Source organism: Ictalurus furcatus, chromosome 21 (assembly GCF_023375685.1).
Source record: "Ictalurus furcatus strain D&B chromosome 21, Billie_1.0, whole genome shotgun sequence".
NCBI classification, from domain to species: domain Eukaryota; kingdom Metazoa; phylum Chordata; class Actinopteri; order Siluriformes; family Ictaluridae; genus Ictalurus; species Ictalurus furcatus.
Window position 1 is genome coordinate 20220458 of NC_071275.1, and position 13557 is coordinate 20234014.

Here is a 13557-nt window from a genome sequence, read left to right on the forward strand (position 1 = left end):
TCAGTTCTGCGAAGGGCACAAAGATCGTCATCGCGCCTGTAATAAGCCCCCACTGATATGCGCGGAACGATGCGGGAAGCTCGTATCCTGGCCCATATGCACCAAGCGCCCGCGTCTGTGCTAACAGACTCGTCGTCGTGTGATACGGACCGTTCCAGCGTGTCGGAGTGTCTTCTTGGAGCATATTTTTTCGATGACCCAAGCTCTGTCTGTATCTCTCCAACACGGGAAATGGTGAGCTGAGAATGTCTGAAGTGTCAGACTGTCTTTCTCCCTCTCACCATACAGTCAGCGATGCTACGCTGGCTCGGCTCAGATCTCCTCTCTCTATGGTTAACTGAAGAGTATGAGCCGTGCAGCCGAGACCGTTCAAACCTCAGTCTTCCGTGGCCTTAGCCATATTTCGGACATTATCATGCAGCACGACATGCACCCTATCTACCGTTATGTTCCACTGAACTAGCATGCTCTCAAGTGCACGCGTTATGGCGGCGCTGGTAACGGGTTGAACTCGCAACCTTCCAGTCAGTCGGCCACCATCTTACCCACTGAGCTACCACTGCCCCGGCGGGTCACAATACATAAACATACAGAAACTTCTCTGTCCTGTGGCGGAAAACCTACCGGTCATTATAAAGCACTGACACTGGAGACTCCTTCCATAAAGGCTGTATAAACACCTGCTTATAGAAAGCTTCATTATATATATATATATAATTTTTTAATGCGTTTATGATTATCTTTAGTTTATGTGGGGTGTTCCACTGTGCAAGTCCTGTTACAGAAATCAACAGCTTCTGACCAATCACATTCGAGAACGCAACAGTGCTATGGTATAAAATATTATTAGTTGTTTTTTGGTAAAAATAAATAAATAAATAAATAAATTAGTGGGTATGCGAGTCAGTCCTGGTATTTTTATGTTTATTCAGTAATGCTCGTTAGAAAATAAAACTTCAGTATTGATTCAAATCAAGTCCGGGCCAAAAAAACAAACAAACAAAACAACAAGAAAAAAATAAAAATACAAAAAAGAAATGCATTGATACAAAACCTCGAGGGTTTTCATAAATCTGCTACGAAGAGAGAGAGAGAGAGAGAGAGAGAGAGAGAGAGAGAGAGAAAATCATTTTTACTTAAGAAAAACCAATACAGAGCAAAAAATCATGACTTTCAAGTAGTGAACATTATCACACATCTTTCCAGGATATTTGTACATAATATACAACCTTAAAGTTCCTTACAGCATTAATTACAAGAAGAATAATCATAATACTAATAGTAGTAATAATTCTAGAGTGAAAAAGGAATGAAAACACTTAAATTAAACAGACGTTTCTTTGTAAACCTGTTTATCACTTTAAGCATTTTTTCTTTAAAACCCGTTACCATGTGTCATTACGGTGAGGTGCAACTTTATTTCTCCTTCTTCCTCTTTATTTCCTTCTCGCATTGTCCCAGCATTGAAAGGTGAGATGTTAAATGACATGTAGTATGTATTTCACCAAAACGTACACACATTCACAGGGGGGGTGGGGGGTGTGGTGGGGGGGGGTGGGTACAAAAATCGCTTACCTTAATACACAAAACTCTGAGTAGAAAACAAGAGAAACTGAAATCACAGACGTTTGTGCAAAGACCAACAGCCATGTGCTAATATATAAACTCCCAGTGGTGTAGAATGAACCAAATATATTATCATATATATGTGTGTGTGTGTGTGTATATATATATATATATATATATATATATATAATATACACACACACACACACTCGTTTATTTATTTTTACATGTTATTTTCTTCAGGAATCCCTGACATGAGGTAAAAGCAAGTTGTTTTAAACTTTCAAATTTTTAAAAAGCTTTTTTAAAAAATAATGCATATTACTTTTTTTTTTTGTTTTGTTTTTTTTGTAGAGTAATTGCTACAAATAGTACAATGTGCCTAGAATGCGCATTGGTCCTCTCACAAGATATATTCACATAAAGACTGGAACACTATGTATGTACATATATTTTATCCTCACAAAACATTTCAGAGAGCCCTTTTAGATGTGCACATGCAGTGGTGAAACCCACGATTTTTTTTTTTTTTGTTGATTTTTTTGATTTATTTATTTATTTTTTTTCACGACAGTGTTCGGTTGTCTGAAAGCACAGTAACTCGCTCAGCAGATCAGGAGATCAGTCCTGTAAGGTCCCTTTTCTCCAGCGCGCAGTCTGTGCTGAAACCAAACACTTCAAGGCAGTGCCTTTGCAGTCAGACTTTTAAAGGAAAAATATATATATCTCTCTCCTCGTGATCCGGTGTTTCGTTTAGTGTTTTGGGAAGTGATGAAGTCCGCCTGGAGAGAAAGCCTCGTACGTAAAATACTTGAAGGGATCAAATACTTTTGGTGGGGGGGGGGGGGGGGAAAGAAAAATCAATGGTCGAAACACTATGGCCCTGATTTACTAAAGTGTTGTGTTTGTGTAAACACCCGCACAAACATGGTAACACCTGTATATAAAAAAAACAAAATGCACAAGCTGATCAAGGAGGATCTTTCAAACGCACAAAATAGCACGTCGTCCGGTTTTTTCATTTTCCTCAGCGATTTTGGGGCAAAACACAGGGTGGTGTCTGTACAGGTGGATCGATTTAGCACCAGAAAGTCACTTCGCAAAGGCGCAGATTAGTGCAACCTAACCGCGGGTATCATACTCGCAGAAGTCCGCTTCCGCTAGTCGAGGACAAAACAAAAGATTACACCGTTCTATACGTTTTCCTAACGAGAAAGTTTCTCGACGTTATGGCTTATCATCTCAAGTTTAAAATAACGAACAGATCATTAGCTGCGACTAATAGCTGTGTCGGTCATGGAACGTTTCGACTCGGATGTTCATATTCGAGGTGTTGTTCAGCCCGTTTTAAGATGAATGACGAGGCAGCGTCTACGTGATTCCGTTACAGGTAAAAAGAGGTAGAGAGCAAGACCCAAGCAGATTCCTCACTCGTAAGGTGTACAGGATATCGTTATCGGGGCGGGGATGATAATCCGATCAGCCCGAGAGGAGACAGACCCGTAGAGGAATACGATATGAAAGGTTAGGTTGTTCCACACAGTCGTGTTTTATATCGTATTATAATTTGTTACAGCGGCTCGCATTTGTAAGCTGATTATCAATTCACATGAATAATTCGGTATTTATATATGTATATGTGTATATATATATAAATATGAAATATTCCCAGAGCAACGTCGATTTCACATTAGACATTCAGCACAGCGTTTAAACAGAACCCGGTCACGCCGTTACGCCCGTGAGCCGAGTTTGAGTCTTACTCTTCCTGGAGTGTCTTTGAGGGCTATCGAGCAAATGACACGTGCCGAAACCTACGTTACATACCCTTACCGACATACGCTTTTCACGTGAGGTCATTTATGCAGTTATTTGTAAATCACTGGCGACATGATTAATTGATCCCTTCGCATAAAAACATGAGCACATCTTATTCAGGCTGTTAGTAAATCAGGGCCGTCGTCTTCCTTTGTTAATGGAGGTATATGTATAAGCCAGAGAGACAACGAGTCAGACAGATAATAAGAACAGATATTGCTTTGCCACTCCAGCCCTGCCCTGGTCGACGGTTCCACTTTGGGGATCGTCACACCCCCAGCGGGCTCCTTTCAGTCCGTAGCGCTAAAGGGAAAATGAGACTAGCACGTGCCGGCGTCGGCCATCCTCTCAGTCTTTAGTCGTAATACGCGATTTTAAGCAGCATCGTCGAAAGCGTAAGAGCATTTGACGTCAAAACCTCCTGTGCACGATGAATACACAACGAAAACACTGGGGGACCGAGCCTCCTCGGTAACACAATAACACAACCACATGTACCACAGCTCCACAAGCCCTAAAGAAGTGTCCAGCAGCGGAGATTCCTACTTTCATGGAATTTCAGGGAAGGAATGGGTAAAGGTGCTGTTTCGTGTAATCTCTCACACACACACACACACACACACACACACACACACACACGCACACACATACAGAGAAAAAGATGAAATGCAAAACAAAACAAAAAAAGAATTTGCATATCTTCTGCAGGTGTGAGATGAATTTCCTCTCGTTAAAAACCGCTTTCCCGCACACAAACCCAGTAAGAATGCATATGAGCAAAAATCCAAATCTTTTTTTAAATTAGAGTCCCGTATCTAATGAGTTCACACACGTTTTTGTTTTTTTCTCTCCACAATACAGTAACATCAATTAGCATCAGTATTGCTGATTCCTTTTTCCTACAGTACATAATTACAAAATATGTCTCTTTCCAAAGTTTCTTTATAATTTATATTACAATTCATTTACAGCATAGTAATTTTTACGAACGCCCAAACAGGCTAAACCTAGAGTTAAAAAAATAACCTGCCTGCTAGTGCATCCGACACAAACGCTGCAATGTCTCGTTTTATTTATTTATTTATTTATTTTAAAAAGGTATCTAATTTCCAGATTTTAAAAAGCAATAAGATCTCTGTGACAAGTCCAGAATGGTCTTAGTGGTGTTAGTTAGTTATCTAAAGAGTTAACAATTCTCATCGACCTTTTAATGAATCGGTGGAAACTACAGCCTCTACGGGGAGATCTGCCGTACTTAGCTTGCATTGAAAACATGCGTGATATGCAAAAACCCTTAATAAAGTGACTGAGGTAATGACATTTTTAATCTGATTGTCATCACCTTGGAGAAGATACCGACGGTCCGTAGCCCGTAGTGACAGGACAAGCCGCCAGTCACAGTTCAGCACGGACTTCATCATCAACTTAGCGGCAAGCTGCGAAGCATCACCATCAGGAGTGTGACAGAGTGGAACACTGTTCCCTGGCAAAGTGACCCCAACCCCAACCCCCCGGGCCTGTGATGGATATGCACCTCGACCAATAGGGAGAGAGTAGGCGGGGCAAGTGTGTCCTTACTCCTGGTGCCTTTCTACTCCACTGGAAAGGAAGGCACTTCTTTTGGTTATAAGCCAATAGATGCATTTCAGTTTTGTGTGACGACTAAGTCCGTTAGCTTTGGCTGCTAACCGGACGCTATAACGTGGTGATGCATATCATTTCGTCCGCCAAGTCCTCCTCGTAACGAGGCCGGGAATCGGCTTCTGGCTCTTCGTCGCTGTAGTTGGCCGAAACGTCCTGCACGTCGTACTCTATCTGAGTCATGACTGGGTACACGTTAACCCCGTTGACCCCGGGCATGACTCCGCCATTCAGCAGGTGGCTCGCCGCACTTTCCATCTCATCTATGGTCATGTCGCAGGCGTCTGCGATCTCGTGCTTTGTAGCCGCCACAAACTTTGGGTCCTTAGCGTATCGGCCCAGTCCTTCAGATATTAAAACCTGTTCATCGTGAAAAAAATACACACACAAAGTCAAACCGTCAGTCATTATAGCGCTCGATGCATCTAGACACCAGGCGTGTTATATTTATGTTGATGATTCTATATCCAGGAGTACAGCACAATTTGGTGATTTTCCCGCTTGAACACACCTAATAAACCTGCTAGTCAACTAGTTATGGTAAAACAGGTTCTGAGCAGGGAACTAAACTGTGCCGGACTGCATAGAACCTTCCAGAACCTCTAGAACAAAAAAAGACTTGATTTTAATCCAAAACTAGTGGGCATTCACGCAGGAATCCATGCTACCACCACCAAATAGCCCACGCAGAATACCACTTGAAAACATTCACAGTACATTTATAAAAATAACTGTGGCATACACTGTGTCCCTGCGCGACAGAATTTCCAACCAAGTGCAAATACGGGCGAGGAAATGGCGGCCCCTAGACTCACCGCCTCCACGAGGCTGGTGGCGCTGCCTCTCTTCTGGTGGTACTGTTTCCGGTACTCGGGTGGGATTTTCAGGTGCACCGGCGAGTAGGTGCTCTGCTGGTACTCCGGGTCATCCGTGTACCACGAGCTCTTCCTCACCGAGCAGTAGCTGCCACCCATGCTGTCCCGGTGCGGACGGTCCACACGGATCATGGGTGTGTAGTAGGGGGTGCGGTCTTTACTGGCAGGCGTGGCAGGAGGCGTGGCCCACGAGCGAGTGGAGCGACTAGGTGAGAGTCTGTGAGCTCTACTCCAGTCAAGCCCTGCTACTGCCATCACCTGAAACAGACCAAAGGTCATGGATACAAAAGACCACTACTCTGCTGATTTCATTTAATTTAACAAGTCTTTTAGGTCAAACATTAAAACAGGCCGTGATAAACAGCATGAAAACAAGCCTCTAATAATTACCTGTAACTTCAAAGCAAGCTTAACAACTCCATCAGCGACAAAACCCTACGTTCACACTAGCAACCGTAGAAGCCAAAATCTATAGCCTACATCTCCCTTCATGATTTACACACCAGGATTTTTTTAGAACGGGATTTTGATTTAAATGTCGCGTACTAGGCTTCGTACTAAAAGTTCAGATTAAAGCTAGCCGACTATACTAGCAATGCACACTCACCAGAGGCACAGACCAGCATCTGCTACTTCCTTCCAAGCTTTTGTTTTTTTCTATACACGTTTCCTGTCGTTTATGACCGGATAAGATGAAACCACGATTATAAGGTTTTCTTTCGATTTTTGGGCATCAAACAGTAAATATGAACTTACCGCCTGTAGGAATTCAAGTCCGCTCCATTTCATGCACATAGAAAATGGATGGTTGCTTTTCGCATTGTAGCTTGCTATCGTGTAAGTACGGACAACCGAGAGAAGGTTGCAGCTGGTTGTATGGAGGCTCACGAGTAACACAGCTGTTCGTCTGGCCTGAATATTTAACTCTCATTACGTTCTACTTAATGGACCCTTCGCTTTAATGGACCCATTTTTTAAATGCAGCAATAATGCAGCTATACCTGATGTTGCATTAAATGAAGCGGAAGAGCAGTCCGTTGGCGAGGAAGCTCATCCTGGCTGCTCTGCCTGCGCAGACACTCAAAGTTGAAAGACGGCCTCCGGTTGCCTGGGTGTGCGATGGATAAAGTGAGAGAGTGACCGATAAAGACGGAATATTGTTATTGGTCACCAGTGAGTTCAGTCGATTTATACGTGAATTAAATGCACTGAAGCGGTCTGATATAAAAAATGTCTACCTTGTGGCGTGGGAGGAAGCTGCCGTCTCTTTGGCGACCTATACGATTCGTGGTAAAGGGGCTGCTCGTCATCGTCATAGTAACTGTCGGGGTGGTGGTAGCCACGGGGCGTCTCGTACTCCTGATCGCTGCTGGGATACCTGGGCGGGAAGAGTTTTAAAGCTCGGTGAAAGTGACTAAAAACAAATCTTATTAAGTGGCAACAAAGATGAAGACTTAAATCAAACCGACACTGTTTATTTATTTATTTATTTATTTATTTATTTATTTATTTAGAGGAGTATCATCTACATGGAACGACGATAACCCACGAGCATTGATCTAATGTGCAGTGGTGATACCTGTCTCCCGACAGCATGCCGTCCTCTTCATAAAACTCCTCTCCGCTGTAGTACTCCCCAGAGTAGCGGTCTTCATCAAAATCCTCCTCACGACGAATAGTGGGTTGGCGCCGGATGCTGCCACGTGGCCTGTGCGGAAGGTCAGAGGTTAAGAGAAGGACAGACTATCTGTCACCGCGCAAGCTAAGAGCAGTATGACCATGCAGGGCCATGCCATGCAAAATCCCACCGGGGCAGCGATGCAGCAAGTACGTCCTCGTCAACAAACAAGCACGGCTTCTTTACGACATCGGCACGGGTGTCTGAGAGCCGTGTTCACACCAAGAAAGTCTAGACGCAGACATGGCTATAGTGCTAGTGTTGTTTTTGGAATAGTTTGTCAAACAGACATGAAGCCTCATCGGAGTCTGCACTTTGTGGGTGGATTCCATATAAAAGGTTTGAATCTATGTTAATTCTGATTGCACCATCACCTGGTACACATGGTCACAAGTTGGTTGTAACTTCTGGGCACAGATTAAACACCACTGCACTGAGAGGTCATAAAACTGAACTTACCCTAAAGCTGGGAGTAACATTTTAAGCCTTGCTGGGGGCTAATGTAAAGTGAAATTATTGATCATTTCTACGGCAACGTGAGATTATGTAATTTGCCAAGTATAGCAAATTGGTGCACCTCGTTTTTGTTTACAGTGCATTAAAACCGCTTATGTTTCTTTACAGCCTTACACTGAAATACAATAACTGATAGTTCTTTTTTTTTTTTTAATCCGTTGAAGAAATACTTCATAATGAATAAGGAATAAGTTGAATAGTGGAATTACTGTTATGTTTTCAGTTTTGAATATCTCCTCAATGATTACAGGCTGTCCAGGCTCTGAGACAGAAAAGTAGACCCAAACTGTTGTGCTACCTTCACCATGCTTCACAACTGGGATGGGTTCCGTTTTGGTTTTTTTGTTAGCGTGCAGCTGTTACCTATGAAGAGTCTCGGGCCATGAGGACGAGCACTCTGAATGTAAAGGTTTACATCTGGAGGAAAACAGGCCCCGCTCTTCATCTGGCCAATTCCATCCTTTCCGTGAAGCATGGGGGTGGTAGCGTCATCCTTTGGGGATCGTTTTTAGGAACTGTTGTCGTTGTTACATACAGTTTCACATGGATCTTTAGTTTGTGCGCTGGGCATATAGTCCTCTCTAAAAATCAGTCTTAGCTATTACCTATGTAGCAGCTGAGACCGCTTTAGTTAAGACCTGTTGATGTAGCTGGCCCAGAAGTTATACAGAACCTAATCTACAACCCACTGGAAATGTAGAATTTTCTGCTAACTCAAATTTTAAGGAGTCTAGACTTATTTGGTTTGGCAGTGACACAGGGGAAAAGCAGACTAGCGTACAGGCTAGCCTAAGGCATCGATAACTTTCTTACTTAAAGGACAACTCCAGCTCCTTCAGAGCCATTATGGTTGCCTATTTAAAAACATTTTATTCATAGGTTTCCAATCAGATTTTACAATTAGGGGTAATCCTAAAGGAGTCATCCTTTAAGGCTAGCATTTTAATAGTGGTCTTTATTTGCCCAGCAGGCACATGCAGCAAGCCTTAGTCTCATGCTCTCCGATCTATCGACCAATCACAACACAGATTGGTTAATAGCTCATTTCTGTTTGGTCAGTTTAAAATATAAGGGGTTTGTGTTGAGAATTTGAGCAGAGAGAGAGAAGAGAACGTTAGAAGACAGTAGTTCCGCTTTCCGTCCACCAGCTGAACGTGTTCGGAACTTCTAAACGCGGTAATACCTGCTAGAGGAGCGTGCAGTACCTAGTGAGGAACATACCTAATATAGGTCTCATAGTAGCGCCTTCTGCTCCAGAAGGTAGAGAGAAGGTTAAGAGAAAGCATTTAAGGTAGGAAAGAAAGACAGAAAGGTTGAAAGGGCACAGAAGGAATGGACGTGAGAGGGTTACATATATAGCATACGGTGTACGAGGTATATACAGCATTATTATATATGCAGAAGGATGGTGGTGGGGGGTTTGAAGGATGAAACGCCATCTGTACTGCAGTCTGGATATACTGAATTATCGCCTATGTAGGTCATTTAATCCAGAAGCTACAATACAGACGTATAAATCTTGAACATGAGCGAAAAGGAAACCGGGGCGAATGGGAACAGGAGGCCAGGTCGTCCCTGAGCCGGAACGAGAGAAGGTGATGTTTTAAAACATGCGGCAGGAAAAGCAGAATAAATACGATAACGTTTAAGGGTGACGATCAGACAGTATGGGTGATGAGGTTAAAAGTCACATCGTCGGGAACACAAGACGTATGGGATGGAAATAACGCATAATATTGAAAGTGTGCATATTAAGTCAAACTTTAGGGTTTGAAAAAATGAAGAAAATAACCAGTAATAACCAGTTTGGATGGAAATGAGTTCAATACTGCATATAAAATGGGAATTAGCTTTCGATTAAGTGAAAGCAACACCACGCTTAAAAACAAGAAATGTGCCATCTTGGAGAATGACTAGTGTTGTGTGTTCACCTCTGTCCGTTTGGCGTTCTGGGCTTTTCGTATTCCCCTGGGTAGTACGGTCCGGTGTAGCCGTTCGCCGGGGCATGCTGGTAGTAGCGATTATGGCCTCCATTGGGCAGGCTGGACATGTTAGCATTGTTCAGATTGATGTTGGTGGACTTGGGTGACTTGCTGTAAGAATTGTGGTGATTGTGATGATGGTGATGGTGGTGATGATGATTATTATGGGCCATGGCGTTGGCGCGGTCCAGCCGGCCCACAGGCTGTTCCATGTCGGCGTAGTGCGCGGGAGGATGAACCTGTAGGGGGCGCTGCGTGGCGTTGGTCTGATGCCCGGAACCTCGGTGGGGGTCGCCGTTGATGTGGTTAATGTGATTGCCGAAAAGGCCACCGTTTCGCTGTTAATAAACACCCGCGAGTGTGAGATGACGAAGCCATTACATCTCAATAAAACTGTGGTATAGTTATGTCAGCTGATGTCTTTAAAAAAAACACAGCGAACAGAAAAGAAGCTGGTTAAATGGTTCATGGTATGAGTGAATCTGATGAACTAATATATCCTCTACCTTTATTTATTTATTTATTTATTTTTAAAAGCTATTTTGGGAATAAATCAAAATACAAATCAGCAAATGAAATATCACTGTTTACTTCTTTACCATCTACTGTCTCATCTGTAATTCATTTGATTTAAAGTCTCCTGTGCAATAAATTCGTGAAATTGTAAATATTTATACTTGAAGGTCAAAATCATTAGCCAAACACCAGCGGAACACATTCCTCTGTAACCCCACTAATATTAGCCAGCTCAGCCTCCTTTCTTCCAAGAAGGCTGTCACTAAATTTTGTCTGCACCCTGAAAGCTTTATAGGCAATCATATGTTACCACGGAGAGCCAAGATCTAGCTGTCAGTTCAATCTGGAGAAGAAAAATGCCCCAAAGCTGCTCTCCTGTAATGGATACTACAAAAGTGGCAAATTGAGACATTGATCAGTTGTGCAGAAGGAGCTTGTAAAAGTGTGAAGTCCTTTACCCTATAAATCTCCTCGTCCTCCTCAGGTATAAAGTCTACTAGCTCCTCATCCTGGAGGTCACATGATATGGCACGGCGGATTTCGGGCCCAATATCATGCAGCGTGCGGAGACCAGCCTGGAACCACGACAACACAGGAGAGCTAAGAACCGGAGCAGCTTTGCCAAGTTCACACGGACGGGAGACACACACAGAAAAGCTCTCACACACTAGTGTCAACATGTAACAGGTAAGGGACATGACCGCTCTCGACAACAGGACAGCGTCAGACAGGACAGTGTGTTAGACATGAGAATGTTTCACAGGAGACAGGACAAGGACAAATCCCCTCACACACGTACCAGCGGAGAGTACGAAAACGCCACACGCCTTCTTCGTTCTCTAACTACACGTGGCTAACGATTACAGCAAGTGCTAAGATCTGCTCAAACAAAACAAAACAAAACAAAACAAAACAAAACAAACAGAAAAGCACCGGAGACGAATTTAGAGTGAATTTAAAAAAATGGGTTCCCCAAAAAATGCCGTCTTCTACCAAAAGCGTGAATGTGATTACACGTGTGGTGATGGTAAAATGGCGATGGAGACAATGAAGATGAGAAGAGACTGTGAAGGGCATCTAATAGAAATGGATTTAAATAAACATGCACACAGCATTCAAACATACAGAAAACGCGTACGTACACGTGCACATCGCGAACATGGTTCGACTGGGGCATTCGTACTCGAGCTGTTCAGGGTTCAGTTAAACAAAGCCAACACAGGACACACGATCTGCGTGCAAACTGACTCTGCCGCTGTTTCGCCCTCCTGCGGCTATTTATTTTTTATCGCAGGCGGGGGGTGCGTTTCACCCCTGCTTCATCGTACCGAATTAAAAGACACGCGTTTCCTACGGCCAACAGTAGATGGTGCAATTTAGTAGAACTGAGAACGAAGCGGTACCAGCTATGCATCGGAGCACCTGCGCATGTACGTCGCAGTGACCGCGAGGACAGCGACTCGTTAATAAGAAGACTAATCCGGTTCCGTAGTTTACCGCCGTCATTGTCGAACATTTTTGACAGCCAGGGAGGCACACTGTAACTTGCAAACAATAACACTGGCTGTCTAATGAATGCTAAGTGATTATTTTAGTATGTTATAATACGATTATCATTGTTATCATTTTTTTTTTTTTTTTTACAAATCTTGTTCTCGATACAAGGCGAAACTGGCGATACCGATAGCGATTTTTATTTTAGCTTGTGTTCCAGAATATCTTTTCAGCCTTGCAGTCTAGGCCAGGCATCGCTTACGAGTTATCTCGGACCGAGATGGCCGATATCTGTGGTGAAGCGTTTGCAAGTGTAATGCCTCCTGGGCCTGTTAATTGCTGAATTGATTCAAAACAGCTAAAGTGATCATTTTCTGTAGCGTTAGACGATTGTACAATTTGGGACTTGTAGACTTCCCTGTAGAACCAACAGCAACCCCGCCCCCCCGCCCCCACCACGTTTGTTTGTAACGGACAACGATACCCAGCGATAAATGGTAATGGACACACCGTGGGCTGTTGTTTGGCTGTTGTATGGAGTATAAATATCACTGTGTTCCCTTTGTTTAAAACATAATTCAGTCATGTTTCTTTAAGCAGAATTCTTTCAAAAATTAAACACTGCAATACCTGACCAGTTCTCAAAACCACAAAAGACCACGCAAAGAATTCTGCTTAGAGAAAAATTCCCGTATTAACAATGTTGTGCCAATCGTTTTAGTTTCACAGCATTTCAGGCTGAGAGGGAAACTCGTGCAGATGCTGAACAGATGTTTCACCTAGCGCTTCGCTTGCTATAACGATTCATGCTCCCTACTAGTGGACTGATAATCAGGCGAACACTCAGAGACCCGACTTTGTCACTTCGGGGGTTCTTCATGTAGGAAGTAAATAAAATCTAGCAGTCTGGCTGCCTGTATGTGATCTTTAAGAATGTAGGTCCTGTTATTTATTTCTGTAATCATTTCACTGTTGAATGCAGTGGTGTCGGGTTGCTTGAGTAATAGTTTAGCGATACTCTACATGCTATATAATTCATATTTCACGGCCAATTTGTTGTTACAGCCTGTCCCTTCTACATCACTTTTTCTAGCACGTATCACACCGTGTCTTATAATCCGGAAGATATACGTATTCGATGGCTTTTATTTAGCAAAACCTGTTACAATAAGACACGTCTGAAAGCAACTCCAGTGCAAAAACATTCAAGCATACACACATGCAAAAGCATTAACCACGTGACTTGTTTTGTTTATTGGCAGATGCGCGAGATGCACGAAGCGCAGCTGAACCCCAATCCGTTATCTGGTCTATCGTAACCGCAGTGTGCATGTCTCGTTTCATCCACACGCTCTGACTCACCTGCAGCGTGATAGCCGTGTTGTTCTGGGTAGGATGCACTCCTACAAGTCCCTCCTCTTTGCGTTTCTTGAATTTCCTAAAGTAGTCCTGTATCAGGAAGGTGGCATAG

The 13557-nt window shown here is 43.2% G+C and overlaps 1 protein-coding gene across 2 annotated transcripts in view; it reads right to left on the reverse strand.

The window, feature by feature from the left end:
* Positions 1–2415: 2415 nt before the first annotated feature.
* Positions 2416–13557, reverse strand: part of cacna1da (calcium channel, voltage-dependent, L type, alpha 1D subunit, a) — a 92282-nt gene continuing 81140 nt past the window's right edge. For both annotated transcript variants that reach the window (XM_053653601.1, XM_053653599.1), the window contains 8 exons: positions 13449–13557; positions 11051–11167; positions 10026–10414; positions 7480–7608; positions 7139–7278; positions 6902–7008; positions 5841–6158; positions 2416–5385 (listed from right to left, as the gene is read on the reverse strand). The exon at positions 13449–13557 is cut by the window's right edge and continues 25 nt beyond it. In XM_053653601.1, coding sequence (XP_053509576.1) covers positions 5080–5385; positions 5841–6158; positions 6902–7008; positions 7139–7278; positions 7480–7608; positions 10026–10414; positions 11051–11167; positions 13449–13557 — 1615 coding nt within the window. In that variant the 3' untranslated portion in view covers positions 2416–5079. The remainder of the gene's footprint in view (positions 5386–5840; positions 6159–6901; positions 7009–7138; positions 7279–7479; positions 7609–10025; positions 10415–11050; positions 11168–13448) is intronic.